A 24,005-nucleotide genomic window follows, 5' to 3' on the forward strand; every position below is an offset into this window, starting at 1 on the left:
TAAGCAATTACATGAAAGGTCGTACACATTTGACAGTATTCTATAAGGTATTCTACAAGGTGTGCAGTATTCTATACAGTGTGCCATCATAAATGCAGGTAATTAATTTAAGTTCCAAAAAAATAAATGATCGCACACTTAGCTGTGTTCCACAATTTTACACATAAGCACTTTATTTAAAATAAAGGAAAAAGTTGATGTGTCGACCACACTGGTCTTTGTCGAAGCATCAGTGTAAAACCTGGGCTCCCTTAAATATCCTGAAATGCACACAATTGCTTAATTGTAATAATTATTTACACAGGTTAATTAATCACAGTGATATTTCAATCAATTCTAAAAGAAAACAAACTATATAGCTAACCAAAAAACGAGGGGGGAAAAAAGAGAAGCAAATTATAAAAAAATGTAAATTGAGTTCCTCATGTTTTGGAATGTAAAGATAAGCAACATATCAATGGTGGAAATTATTCTTATTTATTGGAAAAAAAAGCAAAATGAAATATGAATCCATTTTGTGGTTTTCTGTTTACATAAATACCACAGTTATTAATTGTTGTCACTAGGGGGCGCCTCTATGCCCCATCTCTGAAAATCACATAATAAGTGTTCAATATTTGCTCCTCCATGCTCAGAATGATTTGAAATCCAAACAATCTCTGTGTTGCAAACAGCATCACACCTAACTCAATTTCACCAGGGTGTTCCAAACAGCATCACACCTAACTCAATTTCACCAGGGTGTTCCAAACAGCGTCACAGTTTACTCAATTTCATCAGGGTGTTCCAAACAGCATCACACCTAACTCAATTTCACCAGGGTGTTCCAAACAGCATCACAGCTTACTCAATTTCACCAGGGTGTACCAAACAGCATCACACCTAACTCAATTTCACCAGGGTGTTCCAAACAGCGTCACACCTAACTCAATTTCACCAGGGTGTACCAAACAGCATCACACCTAACTCAATTTCACCAGGGTGTTCCAAACAGCGTCACACCTAACTCAATTTCACCAGGGTGTTCTTGAGCTCTTTCAGACTTTCTTCAATTTGGTCTGCCGCTTGTCTTAACATGTTGGAGGCCTCATTCCCTTGTTTCGTGGCCTGTTCCAGGGCAGCGTTGACCAAGACTGTGATGTCAAATTCCAGCCCAACTATCGAGAAGACCAACTGTAGGGGATACAAAAAAAAAAAAACAGCCTCTTACAAACAACAGAAACTCATTCTGCTGAACTAAAAGCTTTTTTATTATTATAAATGTATTTTTAAGTTATCACTAGAGTTGCACTTTTCAGATGTCAGGTGACACTATTTCAGTTTAGGTATTTGCAATTTTGACCAATGTAGTTTCTCTTTGACAGGAGAATGGTGCATGCTGTGTCCTCCTTAAAAGCATTAACAATATATTTCATATATACACATTTATGTATTTTAAATACATAAAACATATTTACCATATATCACATCTTTTTCATATCTAGAAAAGGGGACAATTTTGGTGTATTAGAAAGTATAAAATATCTTGATAATATATTGTTATTGTATTCTATTTTATTCAACAGTGATGTTGAGAAACAGAAGTAGCATACATTTCTTATTACATATTAAAAATAGATTTTTGTTCCAGATGGGAAGGCGCTCGGCTTCATGATGTCATTTGCAGACTACAGTTAATGTACGGTTTTAATGACAAACGCGTCACTGGTCAATAGTTAAAACTATTTTTGGTCATGAGATTAGGTTTTAACCAAACACATGCCAGAATTTTTTAAGGGCTGATTTACATAGTATATACATAAAAAGATTCATAGAATACATTTTAAATAACACAAATATATCATCCCATATTAAATATGTGCATTTTTGACATGGATGTTTTTAGTTCAAACAGTTGAGCAATTAACAAATTAAACAATTGCTACGGCGTATGTTTTGTAGCGCTATTTCATTTTATTCACACTCAACACTATTGAGCACCAGCAGAAGGGCAGGCAGACAGCTCTGTCCTGCACAGTGATTTCACAATAAATACTACTGAGCACCAGCAGAAGGGCAAGCAGACAGCTCTGATGCGCACATCCCTACTGACTTACATTCCTGATTAGTGCTTCAGACTAGCCTCCAACACTCAGAATAAATGTGGAAAATTTTTTGGCGTCACCGCAATGGGAACCTAGTTGGGCAGGGTGATGATTGAAAATCAATCAGACACACAAAATAGATAAATGAGTTATTCCAAAACACCATACCCTGGGTCCACAGGCCGCTGTCTTGCCAGTCACAACGATGGCCCTCATGTTCTTTGCCAGCTTGCTCATCAGGAAGGCCATCTTGTTCACGTTTCGCTCAGTCAGGAGGGTTGTACCAGCGAACAGCCCTGCGGAGACTAATCTTGTGAAGATGTGCTCCTTCCTGAGCGGTTCTGGGCTGTCGACACACCTTTGAGAGGATGCGATCCTTTCGGCCATCTTGTCCAGCTCCTTCATCAGCCCGACCACCTCTTTGGCAGCCTCCTTGTCAGTCTCCGTGATCTTCAAGGCGGTCTTCATGCAGTCGCTGGTCTTGAAGCTCTCTACTCTCTGCGCCATGCCCCATATGGCCGTCATAGCCGTCGTGACTGCTACGCTTCCAGCCACTGCACCCAGCAGTGGCGCACCCAGGCCTGCAGTGCACACTGCGGAAACAAAGGCCCCCACAGCGGCCAGACCCCTCACTTTGCGGCTGTAGTTTGCTTCTCGTCTCAGCCTTTCCAGCTGCTGGGCAATGTACCTCAGCTGGCTGGCAGAGGCCTCTCGCTTGGGAATCCAGGCCTTGAGCATGTCGTACAGCTGCTTGGCCAGCTGCATGCCTTCCTTCCACCACACACACGAGTGCAGCTCCACTGCCTGCATCACCAACAAAAGACATGCTCTGACAAACCGGCCTTGTTTTTAAAGTTAGTGGATCCAATTATTTTGTACATTTTCACCCCAACCAAATTTAGAGCAAGGTTTGGACTTTTTCAAATGAAGGTGAAAGAACACTCACATTTGTCAGATTTAAGCTGTATTTAAACACAGATTGCCTAAGACCAACTGTTTAAATCATGGTATTATCAAAATATAGTGTAGTGAAGCACAGTGAAAGCATGGTGAAGCATATACACTCATAGTATAAACAGTAGAACACAGGAAAAGCAAGGTTAATATAGGAGAAAGCACAGTGAAACTACAACATTTCAATGCAAACTTACTCTGGTAAACTTGTGTAAGTGGAGATAGAGAGAGAGATAGAGAAGATACCCTTATGGTATATTATTATTATGGTGTATCGTGGTATTGTCATATAGTACAGTGCAGCAAAGCATGGTGAGGTTTACTCAACTTAGCATAAGAAAGCGATGAAAGCAAGGTACATGTGTGGTAAAAACAATAATAGGAGTAAACATGGTGAAAGTGCGAAATTATAATTAGGGCTTCTGATTTTTGGTTTTATCTGTTAAAACACGATAAAACACTGTAAATGTTTTTGGTAGATAGCCAATAAACTCCAGAAAACACCAGAAAAACTGTGGAAATGGTGAATCAATTCACACTGACTTTACCCTTTTCCTATTAAAAAAAATAAAACCTACTACAAAAATCATAAGAAATAGATTTGAAATGAGATTACAAACAAGATGGAGGCATGTTAGCGGGGTTTAAAGCTATATTACAGTTAAGATACAGAGGATTTCAAATAAAATTGTGGCGAAGGGTACAAAAATGCCTCCAGACAAAAACCCCAGAAGAATGTGCCTGTGACCAGAGGGATTTCATTGTGGAAGACAGCAAAGCAAAGAAGGTACAGCTTGCAAGTTGCAAGTAAGTGTGCAAGTACTCTCCAGTTACTATACATATTGTGACAGAAAAAAAAAATGCTCAAGCATTTTGGAAAGTAACCAAATACACAAATTTCATACAGTATATCAAAAATGAAAGCCCCCCCCCCCCCAAAAAAAAACGATTTACATCTAACCGAAAAATACAACTAATAACACCTGGATCGAGTCTCACACAGACTCTAACGTCTAACCAGTCAGATGTGAAGTGGGGGGGGGGGTCTTATTGGAAATGGGAGATACACACAGTGCTAGAGATAGACCCAGTGTACAGAGACAGACCCAGTGTACAGAGACAGACCCAGTGTACAGAGACAGACCCAGTGTACAGAGATAGACCAAGTGTACAGAGATAGACCCAGCGTACAGATAGACCCAGTGTACAGAGATAGACCAAGTGTACAAAGATAGAACCAGTGCACAGAGATAGACACAGTGTACAGAGATAGACACAGTGTATAGAGATAAACAGTATAGGGAGATAGACATGGTGTGGTGGGGAAGACACAATGTAAAATGATAGATACAAAAAGGTTCTGTGATATGCTCCTGTAATAGCTGATGAAAATCAGTGCCTTCCCCGTGCCCTCGCTCACCTGTTTGCTGTCTCGCTCTTCCTCAGGGGTGACTGTACAGTGGCTCCTGTGTTTGGTGGCTGCACACAGTAGACACACAAAGCTCCAGTCAGTCTTACAGAACACCTCCAGTGGTCTGTGGTGCTGCTGGCATAGTGTCTGCCCCAGATCTCCAGTGGCCTCCACCAGCTGGTGCCTCTTGAAAGGCAAGACAGTGAAGTGAGGTTTGAGGTGCTCCTGGCAGTAGGAGGCGCTGCAAGTCAGACAGGATCTCACCGCTCCAAGTTTTCGCCCAGTGCAGAAGTCACAGGGCACATGTCCAGGCTTGGTGAGACTGTGAGCAGAGAGAGCGGGGCTAAATCCCGTCTGCTTCAGTTTCTCCACAACATCAGCCAAGAGGAAGTTTTTTCTCAAGATGGGTTTAGGACAGAAGTTGAGTCGGCACTGGGGGCAGCTGATGGCATTTCGCTGCTCAGGTTGTTTCCAGTGGTAATCAATGCACTCCATGCAGTAACTGTGTCCACAGGGGATGGTAACAGGATCTTTAAGAATCTCCAGACACACCGGGCAGCTGAACTGCTCCTCAGACAGGGAAATGTTTGCTTCAGCCATTATGTGAACTGCCAGAAACGTAGATGAGAGAGAGAGAGAGAGAGAGAGAGAGAGACCGTATCACTAAAAACTATCTGGAAACTCACTATCACAGAGAAACTGCCACTATCACCAATGAGACACACAAACGTTTAGTTCAGAGGCTTTGTGTAATGCCAGAGCCGCAGACAGAAAGAAGACAGTGAGAGAGACTGCGAGAGGCAGAGGTTGATAACTCTAGAAACGAAACTCAGAGTGTGTGGTTTCCTGGAATTACACTGGGCTGTGCTCTAGAGGAGGGGCCTGGGCTTTGCCAGGGCAGAGAGGAGGAGCGCAGAGTTAGCATGAACTAGTGTTAAAGCTACAGCAGAGAGCAGAGTTAATACAACACAGAGATAGAGTGGGAGCTACAGCAAATTGCAGAGTTAATACAACATGGGTGATATAGAATTAGCAGGGCTATATGAGAGAGAAGAGGATATAAAGATAGCACGGCTATAGGAGAGATGAGAAGAGGATAGAGTTAGCAGGGCTATAGGAGAGATGAGAAGAGGATATAGAGTTAGCAGGGCTATAGGAGAGATGAGAAGATGATATAGAGTTAGCAGGGCTAAAGGAGAGAGATGAGAAGAGGATATAGAGTTAGCAGGGCTATAAGAAAGATATATTGAAAGATTGCACAGTTGAGAAAGAATTGGAGATTGAGGGAAAGGAAACTGTTGCTCTATAACAGACAGAGAGATAAATGAGCAATGGAAATGCCTTTGTGAGAGACAGAAATTGTCACCATCTCAGAGAAACTGACTGTCAGCCCATGCAGTGCTCCCCTCTCACTCCTGATTCCTGCTTGTACTGTGCACTGACACTCCATTCTCTCTCACTCCTGATTCCTGCTTGTACTGTGCACTGACACTCCATTCTCTCTCACTCCTGATTCCTGCTTGTACTGTGCCTGACACTCCATTCTCTCTCACTCTCTTTGTACTCTCTCATAGTCCCCTCTCCCACAGGCACAATTCATCCAAGCATTTATCAGCCAAGTGGAGGTTTGCCTTTTCTCTCAAAGAAGTAATAAAGAGACCTAGTAAGTTTCACAATCTCAACATTCACCCTTAAGTGTTTCTAAGTGTGTGTGTGTGTGTGTGTGTGTCTGCGTTTCAGTGAGCGACTGTCACAGTTTGTGTGTGTGTGTGTGTGCTGATCTGTCACAGTTTCTGTGTGTGTGCGCTGCTCTGTCAGTTTCTGTGTGTATGTGTGCGCTGATCTGTCATAGATTCTGTGTGTGTGTGTGTGTGTGTGTGTGTGTGATGATCTGTCACAGTTTCTGTGTGTGTGCGCTGATCTGTCACAGTTTCTGTGTGTGTGTGTGTGTGATGATCTGTCACAGTTTCTGTGTGTGTGCGCTGATCTGTCACAGTTTCTGTGTGTGTGTGTGCGCTGATCTGTCACAGTTTCTGTGTGTGTGCACTGATCTGTCACGGTTTCTGCGTGTGTGTGTGTGTGTGTGCTGATATGTCAATTTCTCTGTGTGTGTGTGTGTGCTGATCTGTCACATTTTGTGTGTGTGTGCTGATCTGTCAGTTTGTGTGTGTGTGCTGATCTCTCACAGTATTGTGTGTGTGTGCTGATCTGTCAGTTTCTGTGTGTGTGTGTGTGTGTGATCTGTCAGTTGTGTGTGTGTGTGTGAGTGTGTGTGTGTGTGTGTCTGTGTGTGTGTGTGCTGATCTGTCAGTTTCTGTGTGTGTGTGTGTGTGTGTGTGTGTGTGTGTGTGTGTGTGTGTGCACTGATCTGTAACAGTTCTGTGTGTGTGTGTGTGTGTGTGTGTGTGTATGTGCTGACCTGTCAGTTTCTGTGTGTGTGTGTGCAATGATCTGCCAGTTTGCAAATTCTGGAAGGGACACAAACTATTGATCTGGGGGAGGGAGGAGAAATTTTTATTATAAACAAAAATATATAAAAGATTATGTTTAGATAGATAGAGACAGATAGATAGATAGATATAGATAGATAGATAGATAGATAGATAGATAGATAGATAAACTTTTGAAAAACAATTGCTTCTCAGTACAAAAAAACCCATCATATTACAATATGTATAATTTCAGGATTGAAAAATAAATTTCATCAGTAGGAGTAGAAAAAAATATATCTATCTATCTATCTATATCTATATCTATATCTATATATATATATTATATATATATATATATATATATATATATATTAATAGCAGTCGATCACCTTACTCTTTCCTTTTTTCTCCAGCCGAAAAAAGTACTGAATGGTGCATCCATCTCCATCAGACGCTGGAAGCGTGACCTCACTAGTGTACCCCGCACCTTTGTGTCCAGCAGATATGCAAACCCATTTTTTCTACTTTCAGGCTCTAAATTAATCTACTACTAGGGCAGGACTCCAGAGCTCGCTGCAGCTCAAGGATGTCCTCCTCCAGCTCTTGTATGGCTTCACTGAGACTAACATTTCTAGTGTACTGCTGACAAAAACATCGGATTTCCACTTTTCCCACTTCCCACCATTGCCAAAGAGGATGGAAAGCAGCTTTCTGTGCTCTCCACTTCTCCCAAAAGAAAAGAAAATATTTTAAATTGTCCATCATTGACTAAATTGGAGTCAGAATGCCAGTGAGAGCTGTGCACTTTCCCAAAGGGGATTAGAACAATACAGGTAACGAAACTGATCATGGGAGAGATAAAACAAACCTGAAAAATATTAAAACAATGTTAAAACTATAGAAACGGTCTAATCTAGCCAAAGAAATATCAATGCCATTTGCCTTTGCCCAAGTGTGCTGCCGACTTCTCTCATTAAAATTCCTCCAAACATCTACTAGTTCAAAACACTTAAAAACATTTTTAAAAGCTCTCTGGCAGATGAGAATGTGGTTCTAAATTATTCCTATTCTAAATTAGTTATATCATTAACAGTACAATTAAAGTCACCACCTAAAAAACGACAACTCTTCTAATTTACAGTCTGATAAAATGTTTTCTAACTCTTGAAGGAATTTCTTTGTTCTTTCTTTGCTGTCAGTTGGAGCTACATATTAATACAAAACACCTTCCCTTCACTTTAAGCAAACACCCCTTTATAAAATCATTAATTGTGACAGAAACAGGATTACACTTTTCAGAAAATAAAACAGCCACCCCTGCACTGAAATGTGTGCAGTTACTAAAATAAACATCACCTTTCCAGTCTTTTTCCCCAATCTGACTGATTTGCCATATCTATATGGGTTTTTTGCAGAAAGGTAGCATCTCATTGTTTCTGTTTAATAAGTTCAATAACAGCATCCCTTTCAGGGGAGTTTCTGCAGCCATTCATATTTAAGCTCCCAATTTTGAAATGGCTCAATGGAAAATTGAAAAAGGAAAAACACTGATATAGAAAAACAAACAAGCAGACTGAAAAAAAAATACTAAAGGAACTAAATATCTTAGCTCTATGTAGTCAAAGTTTTACACAGTTTACTGGTGATGTTCATCAGGAGCGTATACTAAAGACTTCCAGAGCACTCCTGTGCACTAAAGACTCCCAGAGCACTCCTGTGCACTAAAGACTTTCAGAGCAGATGCGCTTTTCCTTAAGAACCGTACAGAATTTAAAATTAAATCAACATTTGGAAAAAAATCTTTTATATGAATTCCTCTCCTTCCTTTTGTCTGGTCTAGAAGTCTTTAAATCTTTGCGCACTGTACCCTTCACAGGATTTCTGCGACTCAGAAGAGAGACAGGAGTCTGAGAGACTGCACTCCTCTTCACTGTCTCTTCAATCACAGTGCTTGTGGTGCGTACACTACATGGCTCTGCAGACTCATAGAGAGAGTCTGCAGGCACAGCAACACCGCTACTTGTCTCTCTCTCTCACATTACATTTTTTTTGCAATGGTTTTATCTGCGATGTTTTCTGTCTCTTTTTCCTTGGTAATTTAAAACCCTCATTACCCTATGTCCTAACTCGATTTGTTCACCAACACGGTCATTAGTAACAGCTTCAAAAGCATTTACTCTATTTCAGTATCTGTATTTATTGTATTCTGAGCCAGAGCCTGTGCTCCAGCTACACCGTTATCAGCCATAAACAACCTGTCAGACCCACTAGCACTTGTAGTGCTCTCAGACTGTTTCACCGGACACAATGCTGCTGCCTCTCCTGTGTCAAGGAGCTCCACTATCAGCCTGCTAACATTACTAGAGGGACCCGGCTGTGACTCATCATTTCCCACAGCCTCATCCTCAACACACCCGTGGCCAATAACACCACTACCCGAAGGCTGACTCGAGCCTGCTGTATTGCCCTCGTCCTGCCCCTCATCCTCGTTTTCTTTTCTAGGACAATGTTTTACTGTGTGCCCATCCCTCCCACATCTGAAACACTTCATTGAATCTGACGATACAAAAATGATATAATCATTGGTAGCATCAATTCTAAAATATAAGAGAGATGCTTCACTCTTCATTGATGTTAACATTAAGGCACATTTTGACAGGCTGTAAGGTGGGTCTTAGTCAAGGACGGTTTACTTGGAGCCATGACCAGGTGCTGCGATGTTTGGCCTTAGCATTGGAAAACAAGCGTAACCTGACTAATAAGTTGCCACCAGTTCCATCAAAGACTTACACACAAAAGACAATATTGCTCCGTCCAGGACAGCAACCACCAAGAAAAGGTGTTAAAACCAAGCCTTGCCCAGGACAACTGTAAACTGCTAGAGACTGGAAGATGCTGGCAGATGTTGGTCAACGGCTTATTTTTCTACCTGAGATTGCCACCACTAACCTTTGACTAGATATTGTCTTGTGGTCTGGATCAGCACACCTTGTTAATCTGGTAAAGTTAACAGTGTCATGGAAGGATGCTGTGGATGAGGCGTATGAGAGGAAGAAACTTCAGTATGCTCAACTAGCTGCTGAAGGGGAACAGCGAGGATGAAGAGTCTGAGTTTACCCAGTGGAGGTGGGTTGTCGAGGATTTGTGGCACACGCTACAACCCAATTTCTCAGAGATGTCGGGGTCAGTGTCCATGAGTTCCGTCGCACAGTGAAGGACTTATCTGAAGCAGCAGCAACTGGCTGTGGTTGAGACGGAAAGATTCTGGTTGGGGATCTCAAACACAACAGAAAGAAAGCAACGCTGATGTATGGGTAAGTAAGCTGGGCTGAGCTGAGTGGGGGATGGACGGTGGTGATGCTGGGACGCTATAATCACTGTTGAGCCCTCTTGAGGTGTTGTGGGCTAGTCGCCGAAACACAGAGGTCAGAGAGTGCCCACTTGAACAATCCAGACGGTTGTCATACTGATGCTCAGGGGAGACCGAACTGGGTTGATTCCCGGAGCCAGCATTGGAGCCTTTGTGTGTGCTGATCCCTGGAGCCAGCATTACACTTCAGCAACAGATTTCACTTCATGCAGATGGATCACATTAGTTTACAGTAAACACATTAGTTTACATCTTAGAGAGAGAGGGAGAGAGAGATCTTTTGTACAGCAGCATTGCCGCTATGCTTTAGTGGGAGAGGTCCAAGGTTCGCGCCAGTGATCTGTCTGTGTGTGGATTGTTTCGCCCTGTGTGATGCGCCTGCCTGCGGGAATCGAGATCGCTACAATATTTACACACACACACACACACACATACACACATATATATATATATATATATATATATATATATATATATATAATCATAAACATATTCAAAATGACAATACTAGGGACAGGCATTTTAAACGTTTAAAGTGGGAGGAATCCGTTAGAGGCAACAGTTTCTATATAAACTACACACTATCTTTAAGAATATATTATCTTTAATTATATTCCATTTGTTATTTACATAGGAAAATACAGACATGGATTGTTCTCCGTTTCTCTTATTTTGTATATTATTTTTGCTATTATAATTATTATTAACTGCATGGTAAAATAGATGTTTTTTTTTTCCAAGGATTGGATTTGTTTCTGTGGGTTTCACAAATTATTCCTGGGGTTCACAGGTAAAACAATGGCTGTGAAATAATTCATAATGAGTCTTCTTTCAGTTTTAAAATATGTTAAACTGGTGGAAGTAAGGTAAATTCGTCTTATTTAATGTCCAGTTGTTTTGAAAGCTATGTAGCGGCTGTAAATAATAATAATAATAATAATTGTTCCGCATGCAGGGTCTGTATGCGCTATACAGTGGGAATATCAAACTAATCTCGAACGTCAAACTGACTTTACCGCGGTCTGTTACGCTACCTCAGACACTCAATCTACAGTGCTTTATAAAACAACAACAATGGATTCCTCTGTAGATGTTTTAACCCCACGCCTGTGAGTTAACTTTTCAAAAAAAAAGTTTGGATGAGCCCTGCCTCCTGAAGTGATACTGCTGACAAAGGAAGCTCGGATATTAACACAAAATAATAAAAAAAAAACACTAATAAAAAACAAACATATCACCACAACAAAATACATGAAAACAACTGTAACATACCTTTCAGCAGCGCTCACCCGGCTCCTAGCCAACCGCACCCAACATCCACTGCGTCAGACACAACAGGTAGACACATAAATAATTTAATTATTCAAAATAACATCACACTTCAAAACACTTTTTTCACAAATTTAAAGCCATACATTAGGAGCTATAGATGGCTTAGCGTACAATGCAAGATTCATATTTAAATAGTTTATTACGAAATAAGATGCACAGCTATTATACACTCAAGGTTAATCATTTTCACAAAGAGCAAACGGGTGCATTAAACTGTCAATTAATAAATACAGAAGAGTTACAAAACTACATTAACATGAGCTCTCTGACTTTGGGTTTCTCTCTGTCCTCTATTACATGTATGTGCTCTTGCTTTTCCATGTCTCCTGAAAAGCGTCGGTTTTGTTTTTCTACGCCTTTACTCCCTTTCAATCACACCAACGATGCGATTCGCTTAACAACTACAACTCCCAGAGGCACCGCGGCCGGCTGTTTGCTCCTCGAAGTCCCAGACGCCTTTGCTGACAACCGGAAGCTTGAGCGAGAGAGAAAGAGGGGGAGAAGGAAGTAAGGTAAATACAAATGAATTCGGTATTTCAGTATAACAATGCAATAATAATCTTTTTTTTTTTTTTTTTTTTTAACAAACTGCTTTCGTTCTTCGATGTGTTGCACGCAGACGAGACAGTTTACTGTTGACTATGTTGTTGTCGTTAAATAATAAAACGCACTTTCTTTTATTGCAAATGTTTTTTTTTTTTTTAATTCTTATTTCTATTCTGAAAGCTTATACATGTCGAATAAAATATACACTAAATATTTTTAGCAAATACAAACTGTGTGTGTGTATATATATATATATATATATATATATATATATATATATATATATATATATATATATATACACACACACAGCTCTGGAAAAAATTAAGAGACCACTGCAAAATTATCAGTTTCTCTGGTTTTACTATTTATAGGTATGTGTTTGGGTAAAATGAACATTTTTGTTTTATTCTATAAACTACTGACAACATTTCTCCCAAATTCCAAATAAAAATATTGTCATTTAGAGCATTTATTTGCAGAAAATGACAACTGGTCAAAATAACAAAAAAGATGCAGTGTTGTCAGACCTCGAATAATGCAAAGAAAATAAGTTCATATTCATTTTTAAACAACACAATACTAATGTTTTAACTTAGGAAGAGTTCAGAAATCAATATTTGGTGGAATAACCCTGATTTTCAATCACAGCTTTCATGCGTTTTGGTATGCTCTCCACCAGTCTTTCACATTGATGTTGCGTGACTTTATGCCACTCCTGGGGCAAAAATTCAAGCAGCTCGGCTTTGTTTGATGGCTTGTGACCATCCGTCTTCCTCTTGATCACATTCCAGAGGTTTTCAATGGGGTTCAGGTCTGGAGATTGGGCTGGTCATGACAGGGTCTTGATCTGGTGGTCCTCCATCCACACCTTGATTGACCTGGCTGTGTGGCATGGAGCATTGTCCTGCTGGAAAAACCAATCCTCAGAGTTGGGGAACATTGTCAGAGCAGAAGGAAGCAAGTTTTCTTCCAGGACAACCTTGTACTTGGCTTGATTTATGCGTCCTTCACAAAGACAAATCTGCCCGATTCCAGCCTTGCTGAAGCACCCCCAGATCATCACTGATCCTCCACCACATTTCAGTGGGTGCAAGACACTGTGGCTTGTAGGCCTCTCCAGGTCTCCGTCTAACCATTAGACGACCAGGTGTTGGGCAAAGCTGAAAATTGGACTCATCAGAGAAGATGACCTTACTCCAGTCCTCTACGGTCCAATCCTTATGGTCTTTTGCAAACCTCAGCCTGGCTCTTCTTTGCTTCTCATTGATGAAGGGCTTTTTTCTAGCTTTGCACAACTTCAGCCCTGCCCCTAGGAGCCTGTTTCGAACCGTCCTCGCCGTTTACTTCACCCCAGCTGCCGTTTGCCATTCATTTTGTTGGTCACTTGATGTCATCCTACGTTTGCGGAGTGACATTCGAATGAGTTGGCGGTCATCCCGGTCAGTGGAGAGTCGTTTTTGCCCTCTGCCGGTCTGTAGCTTTGTTGTCCCCAGTGTGTGCTGCTTGACCTTGTTCTTATGAACCGTCGTCTTTGAAATTTTAAGGATGGAAGCAACCCGACGCCCACTGTATCCCTCTGCCAGTAAAGCCAGAATTGAACCCTTCTTTTCTTCACTCAACTCTTTGGGCATGGTCAATAGTTATTTTTTTATTCCAATTACTTTTGAGGTACTACTAGCACTGTTTTGCCATCCAGCTGGTCCTATTGCAAGAGGATAGTGATGACCAAAGGAGTGGTTTTTATACTTTTCCTCATTAATAAGATTTGGTTCAGGTGATCCCCTAATCAGTACCTCATTCAGTAGAATGAGGTGTGCCTGTGTTGGAATTCAACAGACACTGGAATGGAATGGCTGCCATACATGTAGAGATGCTGATTTAAGAAAAATTTTCAGTGGTCTCTTAATTTTTTCCAGAGCTATATATATATACACATATACATACACAGACGTGCTCAAATTTGTTGGTACCCCTCCACAAAAAACAAAGAATGCACAATTTTCTCTGAAATAACTTGAAACTGACAAAAGTAATTGGCATCCACCATTGTTTATTCCATATTTAATAGAAATCAGACTTTGCTTTTGATTTTTTTATTCAACATAATATTGTAAATAATAAAAAAATGAAAATGGCAGGGACAAAAATGATGGGACCGCTAACCTAATATTTTGGTGCACAACCTTTAGAGGCAATCACTGCAATCAGAAGTTTTCTGTAGCTCTCAATGAGACTTCTGCACCTGTTAACAGGTAGTTTGGCCCACTATTCCTGAGCAAACTGCTCCAGCTGTCTCAGGTTTGATGGGTGCCTTCTCCAGACTGCACATTTCAGCTCTTTCCATAGATGTTCGATAGGATTCAGATCAGGACTCATAGAAGGCCACTTCAGAATAGTCCAATGTTTTGTTCTTATCCATTCTTGGGTGCTTTTAGCTGTGTGTTTTGGGTCATTATCCTGTTGGAGGACCCATGACCTGCGACTGAGACAGAACTTTCTGACACTGGGCAGTACGTTTCGCTCAGAATGCCTTGATAGTCTTGAGATTTCATTGTGCCCTGCACAGATTCAAGGCACCCTGTGCCAGGCGCAGCAACGCAGCCCCAAAACATAACCGAGCCTCCTCCATGTTTCACTGTAGGTATGGTGTTCTTTTCTTTGAAAGCTTCATTTTTTCGTCTGTGAACATAGAGCTGATGTGACTTAACAAAAAGCTCCAGTTTTGACTCATCTGTCCAAAGGACATTCTCCCAGAAGGACTGGGGCTTGTCAAGCAAATTCCAGTCTGCCTTTTTAGTTTTTCTTTCAAAAGTGGAGTCCTCCTGGGTCTTCTTCCATGGAGCCCACTTTCGCTCAAAAAGCGACGGATGGTGCGATCAGAAACTGACGTACCGTCACCTTGGAGTTCAGCTTGTATCTCTTTGGCAGTTATCCTTGGTACTTTTTCTACCATTCACACTATCCTTCTATTTAATCTGGGGTCGATTTTCCTCTAGCGGTCGCGCCCAGGGAGGTTGCCACAGTTTCATGGACCTTAAACTTCTTAATAATATTTGCAACAGAACATCAAGCTGCTTGGAGATGGTCTTGTAGCCTTTACGTTTACCATGCTTGTCTATTATTTTCTTTCTGATAGACAACTCTCTTTTGCTTTCTTTGGTTCATGTTCAGTGTGGTGCACACAATGATACCAAACAGCAGTGACTGCTTTTCTCCATTTAAATAGGCTGAATGACTGATTACAAGATTGGAGACATGCGTGATACTAATTAAAGAAACTAATTAGTTTTAAATATCACTATAATCCAATTATTTATTATCTTTTGTAAGGGGTACCAACAAATGTGTCCAGGCCATTTTAGAATATCTTTGTAGAATAAGCAATACTTCATCTATTTTCAGAGCTTCTTTGCTTTATTCTATGACATACCAAAGGCAGGCAAGTATACATGATAAAATAGATTTTAATTTCATCACTTTTCAGGAGGAATGAAGCATTATTTCAAAGAGCTGTAAGTACCAACAAATTTGAGGACGTCTGTGTGTGTGTGTGTGTGTGTATATATATATATAATATTTACATAGTCATTCATATATTTCAATTACAAGTCAGTAAGTGAGTCATTCATTTCATATACAATACACAATTGTTTTGTTTTTGTATGGAACAAAATCAGTTGCCTCTATCAACATATATTTGATACACAACTGTGTTAGCTGTAAATTGACTTTTGTCTGTAGTAAAGCATAGTGAAGCACTGTAAAACACAGATAGGTCTGGTAAAGCATAGGGAAGCATTGAAAAGCACAGAGAGGTCTGGTAAAGAAAAGTAAAGCATTGAAAAGCACAGAGAGGTTTGGTAAAACATAGGGATGTATCACAAAACACAGTGAAGTATTGTACAGCACAGAGGTGTAGTAAAGCTTATTCAGAAACCGGGTTAACTACCCTTTATAAAAAAGTTTCCCATAGTAAAAGCACAACAAATTATGGTAAACTGAGGGGGAAAAAACATTTTTACGTGAAACTTGGAAAAAAAGACAGTTGCATAGCAGTTAAATCTATTCCTGGTTTCACTAGGCATTTAATAAGACACCTAAGCTTGTTACCTAGACACACTGGATCTAATCAAGCTGGTAATAAAACCTGGACTGGGTGACACTGCTACGCAAGTGCAATAGGAGTCTTATTACCATCCCTGCAATGTCAATCCAGTACGGTCTAACGGAGGTTAAAATATAATTCCAGTCCAGTCTAACTGATATGCAAGAAAGTATCATGATCCACCAATACACAATGAATTGCTACACTCCTATAAATACTTATAATACACTAATATATATATATATATATATATATATATATATATATATATATATATATATATATATATATATATATATATACACACACACACAGCTCTGGAAAAAATTAAGAGACCATTGCAAATTTTTCTTAAATCAACATCAATGTGAAAGACTGGTGGAGAGCATGCCAAGACGCATGAAAGCTGTGATTGAAAATCAGGGTTATTCCACCAAATATTGATTTCTGAACTCTTCCTAAGTTAAAACATTAGTATTGTGTTGTTTAAAAATGAATATTAACTTATTTTTTTTGCATTATTTGAGGTCTGACAACACTGCATCTTTTTTGTTATTTTGACCAGTTGTCATTTTCTGCAAATAAATGCTCTAGATGACAATATTTTTATTTGGAGTTTGGGAGAAATGTTGTCAGTAGTTTATAGAATAAAAAAAAAATGTTAATTTTACCCAAACACATACCTATAAATAGTAAAACCAGAGAAACTGATAAGTTTGCAGTTGTCTCTCTAATTTTTTCCAGAGCTGTGTATGTGTCTATATATATATATATATATATATATATATATATATATATAATGTCTCTTCCAGTGCTGTCACTAATATGAAGTTTTGTCTTTTTATTTATTTTTGAAAAGATGGAGTTCGTCCTGCTCAAAGAGAAGGCACCCGAATTGGAATCCCCTGTCGCCATGGGCAACGCCGAATTCGAACCAATGACTGTTAAACGGGAAGACACCAACGAGATCGAGGTCATGATAAGCAAAGAAACAAACCTCTCTGTCACCTCCCACCACTGCCGCGAATGTGGGCGGGCCTTCACTCACTCTGGGCACTCAAAACACACCAGCGCACTCACACTGGAGACAAACCCCATCAGTGTAGCGAATGCGAGAAGATTTTCGCCCAGCTGGGCAACCTCAAAGAACACTGGAGAATTCACACTGGGGAAACCCCCTACAAGTGTCCAGACTGTGAGAAGAGCTTCATTCACTCCAGGAACCTGAGAACCCACCGGCGCTCTCACACCGGAGAGAAACAGTTCCGCTGCTCGGACTGCGGGAAGAGCTTCAGCCAGCTGGAGAATCTGAAGACCATCAGCGTACTCACACAGGAGAGAAGCCGTTTCAGTGCAGCGATTGCAAGAAGAGCTTCAGTCAGCTAGACAATCTGAAGACGCATCAGCGCACTCATACAGGAGAGAAACAGTTTCAATGTGAGCAGTGCGGGAAGAGTTTCACATGAGCTAGGACCCTGACTAAGCACCGGAGACAAGCCATATCAGTGCGGTCACTGTGGGGGCAGATTCACCTCCAACCAGCTCAAAGCTCATCAATGCAAACAGGAAACTGTGTTGAAGTAGCGGAAAATGTTTTGGGGTTTTTTTTTGTACATTTTTTTTTTTTTTATTATGGTGGTCCAGTGGTTATAGAAAGGGGCTTGTTAGTTACCAGGAGGTTCCCAGTCCAATCCAAGCTTAGCCACTGACTCACTGTATGTGTGACCACACAGCAAGCCCTTATGCTCAGTCCTTCAGAAGAGATGTAAAAACCAAGGTCCTGTTGTAAGTGACTCTGCAAGAGCAGTTGTTGATAATGCCAGTTCACCCCCTCGTCTCTGTAATTAGCTTTTGATAAAAATCTGCTAAATGACTCATTAATGTTTGCATATGTTCTTGTTTACAATCATTAATGTTAAATAATGTTAATAGCAAGTTTCATCACAATTGGGTAAGCGATTCTCAAGATACAAGAAACGATGTAAAGTGCTCTGTGTGTTTTTTTTACTCAAGTACTGCAGGGTTGGAAGCATGACTGGTCGCATAGCAAGTCAGGTTGGAGGTCAGTTCCTTTTTTTTCAATTCCTTTCTGAAATCTCAATTTCAATTCCCTTTTAATGAATTGCACGACGTCATCATTGATCAAAATCACAATCAGCAGAGTTCTGTTAAAACAAGCTTCTCATTTTCAGCGGCAACAAATGGCTTCAACTGAAGAACTTGCTGTTTGTTTGTCAATTAAATTGCCTTCAAATGAAAGCAATAGTCACAACAATTATTATATCTATAAAATATAAAATCCAATTGCTTTGAAGGAATTGATTTTAAAAAGGAATTGAAAAATAGGAATTGAACTCAACCCTGAGCACCCAAATCCTGATTTGAAACCGCAAGTATGGAGGCACAGGAATATGAATATCTATTTTCCATTTCAGGTGTGTTTGTTTGAACGTGTATCTTGGCACTAATAATTAAAAAAAAATAATAAAAATGAAACATTTGACTTTGGACTCAAAGCTGGGTGGGTGAGATTCTTGCATCACTGTTGTTCCTAATACACTGCTGTATGTTTCTGTGAGGTGTCTGTGTTAAACTGTACAGCTCTGGCCTCAAGTGTAGCATCATCGTCCTATAGGATGAACTCATTTAGCTTTATAAAGTCAAATGAAAGCTGCTGAATAATGTCACATTAACATATTGAATTCTACACTCTCTACATAGAATTAACTCACTCTGCTTCATAGAGTCTAATGAAAGCTGGTGAATAATGTCACTTTGTTAATGTATTAAATTCCACACCATCCATATCAGGAGTCTCAAACTCAATTTACAGTCGGGCCAATGTAGACCCTGAAATCCTAATGTAGGGCCAATGACATTGGAATGATCACTCTGCACAGCTGAGAAGTAGTTGTACTGTCCTCCCTAAGGAGATACTACTGGCCCAATATCTATACCTAACTAAGTCAGCAAGAGTGGCAGACAGCAAAAGCAGGGACGTCAGAGGTGTCAATTTCACGAACAAACGGTTTATTGTTGTGAACTATAATGTAATAAATGAAATATAAGGACAACAGCTTATTGCAGAGAACATTTAGTGGAAGGTACAGGTGAGTAAGAAAGTAACATGAACTAAACAAACATCCAAACAAACTAACACTAAAGCGAAATGAATGTGGTGTCTGGTGGGCCTCCAATAAACCCCCCCCCACACACACACACACACCACATCAATACAAAACCAACACACTGACAGGCCAAAAAGACAAAGGTGAATGAATAAGTATATGGGGAAAACAATTACTAAGTCTTAATGGCAATGGATGATAAATGAAATTTAGGCCTAACAAGTCCAGTGACGCAATGCACATGTAATCCAAAGTAACAAAAAAACAAAACCAAAACTACAGGAAGCAAAGTATCAAAGTAAAGTAGAAAACAAAACAGCAAACAAAAGGAATAACCAACAAATAATGAAGTCCCGAATAGAGTCCTGTACTGATGATGATGGATGAAGATTGATGAAAAAATAGCGATCGTAGAAAATGGTGAGTCTGTTGAGTAGTACCGGGTTGAGTGGTGAACAGCCGTTTGGAAAATATCAGGAGAATCAGGAACAAAATGGTGACTGAACATGCTACCAAAAACAAACTCTAAACAGACCTTGAACAGCAACTAAACTTAAAAAAGTAACAGTGTAAACAAAAAAAGAACGGTTTAGACAAAGTTCAAGATTATGAAAAGAGTAAATGGATGCACCAGTGTTTATTTGTAAAATGGATTCCTCAAGAGAAAAGGGAGTTCTCCCCTGGCCTAGCCAGCCAGCTTAAATACCGGTACTGGCTTCCAAGGAGCTCTGAGATTGGAGGAGTAGATATCTAAATGAGCCAATGGGGAGAGAGGATGAACAGAGGGTGATAGCAAGGAACTATGGGAAATTTAGTTTTAACCTGGCCAGGTTACTGACCCTAATTAAAGCGACAGCGAGTGGAAAAGTACAGAGCAGTTTAGAAGCAGAAAGGAGAAATTGCATCTTGAATTGCTTTAATCAGAAAACAGAGGACATTGGGGAAACACAGCAGCAGCTCAGAGTCAAACAGCTGCGTGTGTTTTTCTGATAACAAACAAAGTGCGTAAAGTGCCACGCGATCCAGGATTTGCATAAACTAGTAAGTATGCTGGAAATGAAGCTGGAAGAAGTAAGACAGCAACAGGATCTTGAGGAACTGGCACACCCACAATTCATGGAAGTCTGCATCACCCCTAACAGACTGAAAGCCACCAGGGAGATAGAAGGTCAGAACAGCTGGGTTCAGGTAGGCAGAAGCAGGGAAAAAAATAAACTTTGTCAAACACAACCACCAGAAATCAAAACAACCAACAGATTTGAGTCACTTAAGAATTTTGATGAGCACAACCAACAACAAGAGAATGAAAGGAACAACATCCAGGATCCTATTGACAGTGGTGACCAGACAGCAAAAAGAAGGGAGGTCATGATTGCTGGGGACTCCATATTGAGAAACACAGCAAGTTCAATTCGCAGTTTGGACCCCCTTACTACAACAGTGTGCTGCCTTCCGGGAGCCTTGGTCAACACATCACTGAGAACGTGGACAGGCTCCTAGAACGAACAGGAGACGACCTGGTAGTAGTCGACCACATCGGTACAAACAACATTGGAAGAGACAGACCAAAATCCCTGCAAAACAAATTCAGAGAGCTAGGAAGGAAATTAAAAGAGAAAACCAAAACTGGTATTTTCTGGTATACTACCGGCACCTTGCAAAGGACCATATGGACAGCTGGAAATAATTAATCAAAACGCATGGCTGAAGACGTGGTGCACATGGGAAGGCTTCACCTATCTTGATCATTGGACCACATTCTACAACGAGGACTATCTGTATAGCCGGGATGGACTGCATTTAAATAACAAGGGAACCAGTCTACTTGGAGAAAAAATCCTCGAGCAGGTTCAGAAGCATTTAAACTAGAAAGGAAGGGGGGAGAAATCAACAAAAAAACAGAAGGGAGACCGCATCAAAACAAGAACAACAACTCAGGTAAGACAACCATTAAATTTATTTATCTAAATGCTAGAAGTATCAGAAACAAAATTCTAGAACTTGAAGCTACTGCACTAACAGGTAACTATGATGTGACAGGTGTTACAGAAACGTGGTTGTCTGAGAGTGATGGGGACGAATATAATATTTGTGGGTATACACTGTATAGGAAAGACAGGCAGGACAGAAGAGGAGGAGGGGTAGCGTTATACATAAGAAACAGTCTTGAAGCCCAGGTGTTAAACCTGGACAAAGAAAATAAAACCGAATCAATATGGGTCAGAATAACGGACAAAAATTCAAAGGGCATAATAATAGGAGCATGCTATAGACCGCCAGATTCAGACGGTGAGCACAATAATCTGAAATAGAAATGAACATTGCTAAGGGAGCTAAAACCAATTCCAAAATGTTTTTCCAATATTATAACAGCAAGCAAACATTCAAAGAGGAGATTAAATGAGATACAAGAGATACAAATGGCAAAATCGTAGAGGAAGAAAAAAAAAAATAGCAAATATATTAAATGATTACTTTTCACAAGTTTTTACAAAGGAAGATACTGACAACATGCCCCACATGTCATCCAGTTCCTATCCAGTTTTAAATAACTTTAGCATAACTGAGGCAGAAGTGTTAAAGGGACTAGGAGCTCTTAAAATAAACAAATCCCCTGGGCCGGATGAGATCCTCCCAGTAGTACTCAAAGAAATGAAAGAAGTAATTTACAAACCGCTAACCAAGATCATGCAGCAGTCTCTTGACACAGGGGTGGTACAGACAGACTGGAAAACTGAAAAACTGAACCAGGTAACTACAGACCAGTAAGCCTGACTTCTATTATATGCAAACTTATGGAAACTATAATAAGATCCAAAATGGAAAATTACCTATATGGTAACAGGGTCCTGGGAGACAGTCAGCATGGTTTTAGGAAAGAGAGATCGTGTCTAACTAACTTGCTTGATTTTTTTGAGGATGCAACATCGCTAACGGATAATTGCAACGCATATGACATGGTTTATTTAGATTTCCAGAAAGCTTTTGACAAAGTCCCGCACAAAAGATTAATTCTCAAACTGAACGCAGTTGGGATTCAAGGAAACACATGTACATGGATTAGGGAGTGGTAAACATGTAGAAAACAGAAAGTACTGATTAGAGGACAAACCTCAGAATGGAGTGTGGTAACCAGCGGTGTCAAGGACTGCAGGCCCTTGGAGCTCTCTTACGCCGACCTCCACGATCAGCAGAGTCAGGCTTGCAGCAGGAGCTATATGCTTCTTAAGAACATAAGAACATAAGAAAGTTTACAAACGAGAGGAGGCCATTCGGCCCATCTTGCTCGTTTGGTTGTTAGTAGCTTATTGATCCCAAAATCTCATCAAGCAGCTTCTTGAAGGATCCCAGGGTGTCAGCTTCAACAACATTACTGGGGAGTTGATTCCAGACCCTCACAATTATCTGTGTAAAAAAGTGCCTCCAATTTTCTGTTCTGAATGCCCCTTTTTCTAATCTCCATTTGTGACCCCTGGTCCTTGTTTCTTTTTTCAGGCTGAAAAAGTCCCTTGGGTCGGCACTGTCAATACCTTTTAGAATTTTGAATGCTTGAATTAGGTCGCCACGTAGTCTTCTTTGTTCAAGACTGAACAGATTCAATTCTTTTAGCCTGTCTGCATATGACATGCTTTTGAAGCCCGGAATAATTCTGGTCGCTCTTCTTTGCACTCTTTCTAGAGCAGCAATATCTTTTTTATAGCGAGGTGACCAGAACTGCACACAATATTCAAGATGAGGTCTTACAAGTGCATTGTACAGTTTTAACATTACTTCCCTTGATTTAAATTCAACACTTTTCACAATGTATCCGAGCATCTTGTTAGCCTTTTTTATAGCTTCTCCACATTGTCTAGATGAAGACATTTCTGAGTCTACAAAAACTCAGGTCTTTTTCAAAGATTCCTTCTCCAATTTCAGTATCTCCCATAAGATATTTATAATGTACATTTTTATTTCCTGCGTGCAGTACCTTACACTTTTCTCTATTAAATGTCATTTGCCATGTGTCTGCCCAGTTCTGAATCTTGTCTAGATCATTTTGAATGACCTTTGCTGCTGCAACAGTGTTTGCCACTCCTCCTACTTTTGTGTCATCTGCAAATTTAACAAGTTTGCTTACTATACCAGAATCTAAATCATTAATGTAGATTAGGAATAGCAGAGGACCTAATACTGATCCCTGTGGTACACCACTGGTTACCACACTCCATTCTGAGGTTTTTCCTCTAATCAGTACTTTCTGTTTTCTACATGTTAACCACTCCCTAATCCATGTACATGTGTTTCCTTGAATCCCAACTGCGTTCAGTTTGAGAATTAATCTTTTGTGCGGGACTTTGTCAAAAGCTTTCTGGAAATCTAAATAAACCATGTCATATCATATGCTTTGCAATTATCCATTATCGATGTTGCATCCTCATCCCAAAAAATCAAGCAAGTTAGTTAGACATGATCTCCCTTTCCTAAAACCATGTTGACTGTCTCCCAGGACCCTGTTACCATATAGGTAATTTTCCATTTTGGATCTTATTATAGTTTCCATAAGTTTGCATATAATAGAAGTCAGGCTTACTGGTCTGTAGTTACCTGGTTCAGTTTTGTTTCCCTTTTTGTGGATCGGTATTACGTTTGCAATTTTC

At 40.2% G+C, this 24,005-nt stretch overlaps 1 protein-coding gene and 1 long non-coding RNA gene across 4 annotated transcripts; one reads left to right on the forward strand and one right to left on the reverse strand.

The window, feature by feature from the left end:
* Nucleotides 1-452: 452 nt before the first annotated feature.
* Nucleotides 453-11,597, reverse strand: LOC121297905 (E3 ubiquitin/ISG15 ligase TRIM25-like). 3 transcript variants are annotated; one of them, XR_005947238.1, is made up of 4 exons: nucleotides 4,459-5,291; nucleotides 2,253-2,888; nucleotides 803-1,173; nucleotides 453-682 (listed from the first exon to the last, which is right to left on the reverse strand). XR_005947238.1 is itself a non-coding variant. In XM_041224534.1 (4 exons), the coding sequence occupies exons 2-4, from the start codon at nucleotides 5,047-5,049 to the stop codon at nucleotides 1,003-1,005; spliced, it is 1,398 nt and encodes a 465-aa protein (XP_041080468.1). In that variant the 5' UTR covers nucleotides 5,050-5,057; nucleotides 11,524-11,597; the 3' UTR covers nucleotides 453-1,002. The 3 variants fall into 3 exon arrangements, 2 of the variants coding, with proteins under 2 accessions (XP_041080468.1, XP_041080467.1); XM_041224534.1 differs by adding an exon at nucleotides 11,524-11,597 and having other exon boundaries at nucleotides 453-1,173; nucleotides 4,459-5,057; XM_041224533.1 differs by having other exon boundaries at nucleotides 453-861; nucleotides 982-1,173.
* Nucleotides 11,598-12,039: 442 nt separating this feature from the next.
* Nucleotides 12,040-18,740, forward strand: LOC121297926. The gene is made up of 2 exons (XR_005947240.1): nucleotides 12,040-12,095; nucleotides 17,097-18,740. It is a non-coding gene; the product is annotated as an uncharacterized LOC121297926 (long non-coding RNA).
* Nucleotides 18,741-24,005: the final 5,265 nt, after the last annotated feature.

The sequence above is a fragment of the Polyodon spathula genome, chromosome 23 (genome assembly GCF_017654505.1).
Source record: "Polyodon spathula isolate WHYD16114869_AA chromosome 23, ASM1765450v1, whole genome shotgun sequence".
Classification (NCBI taxonomy): domain Eukaryota; kingdom Metazoa; phylum Chordata; class Actinopteri; order Acipenseriformes; family Polyodontidae; genus Polyodon; species Polyodon spathula.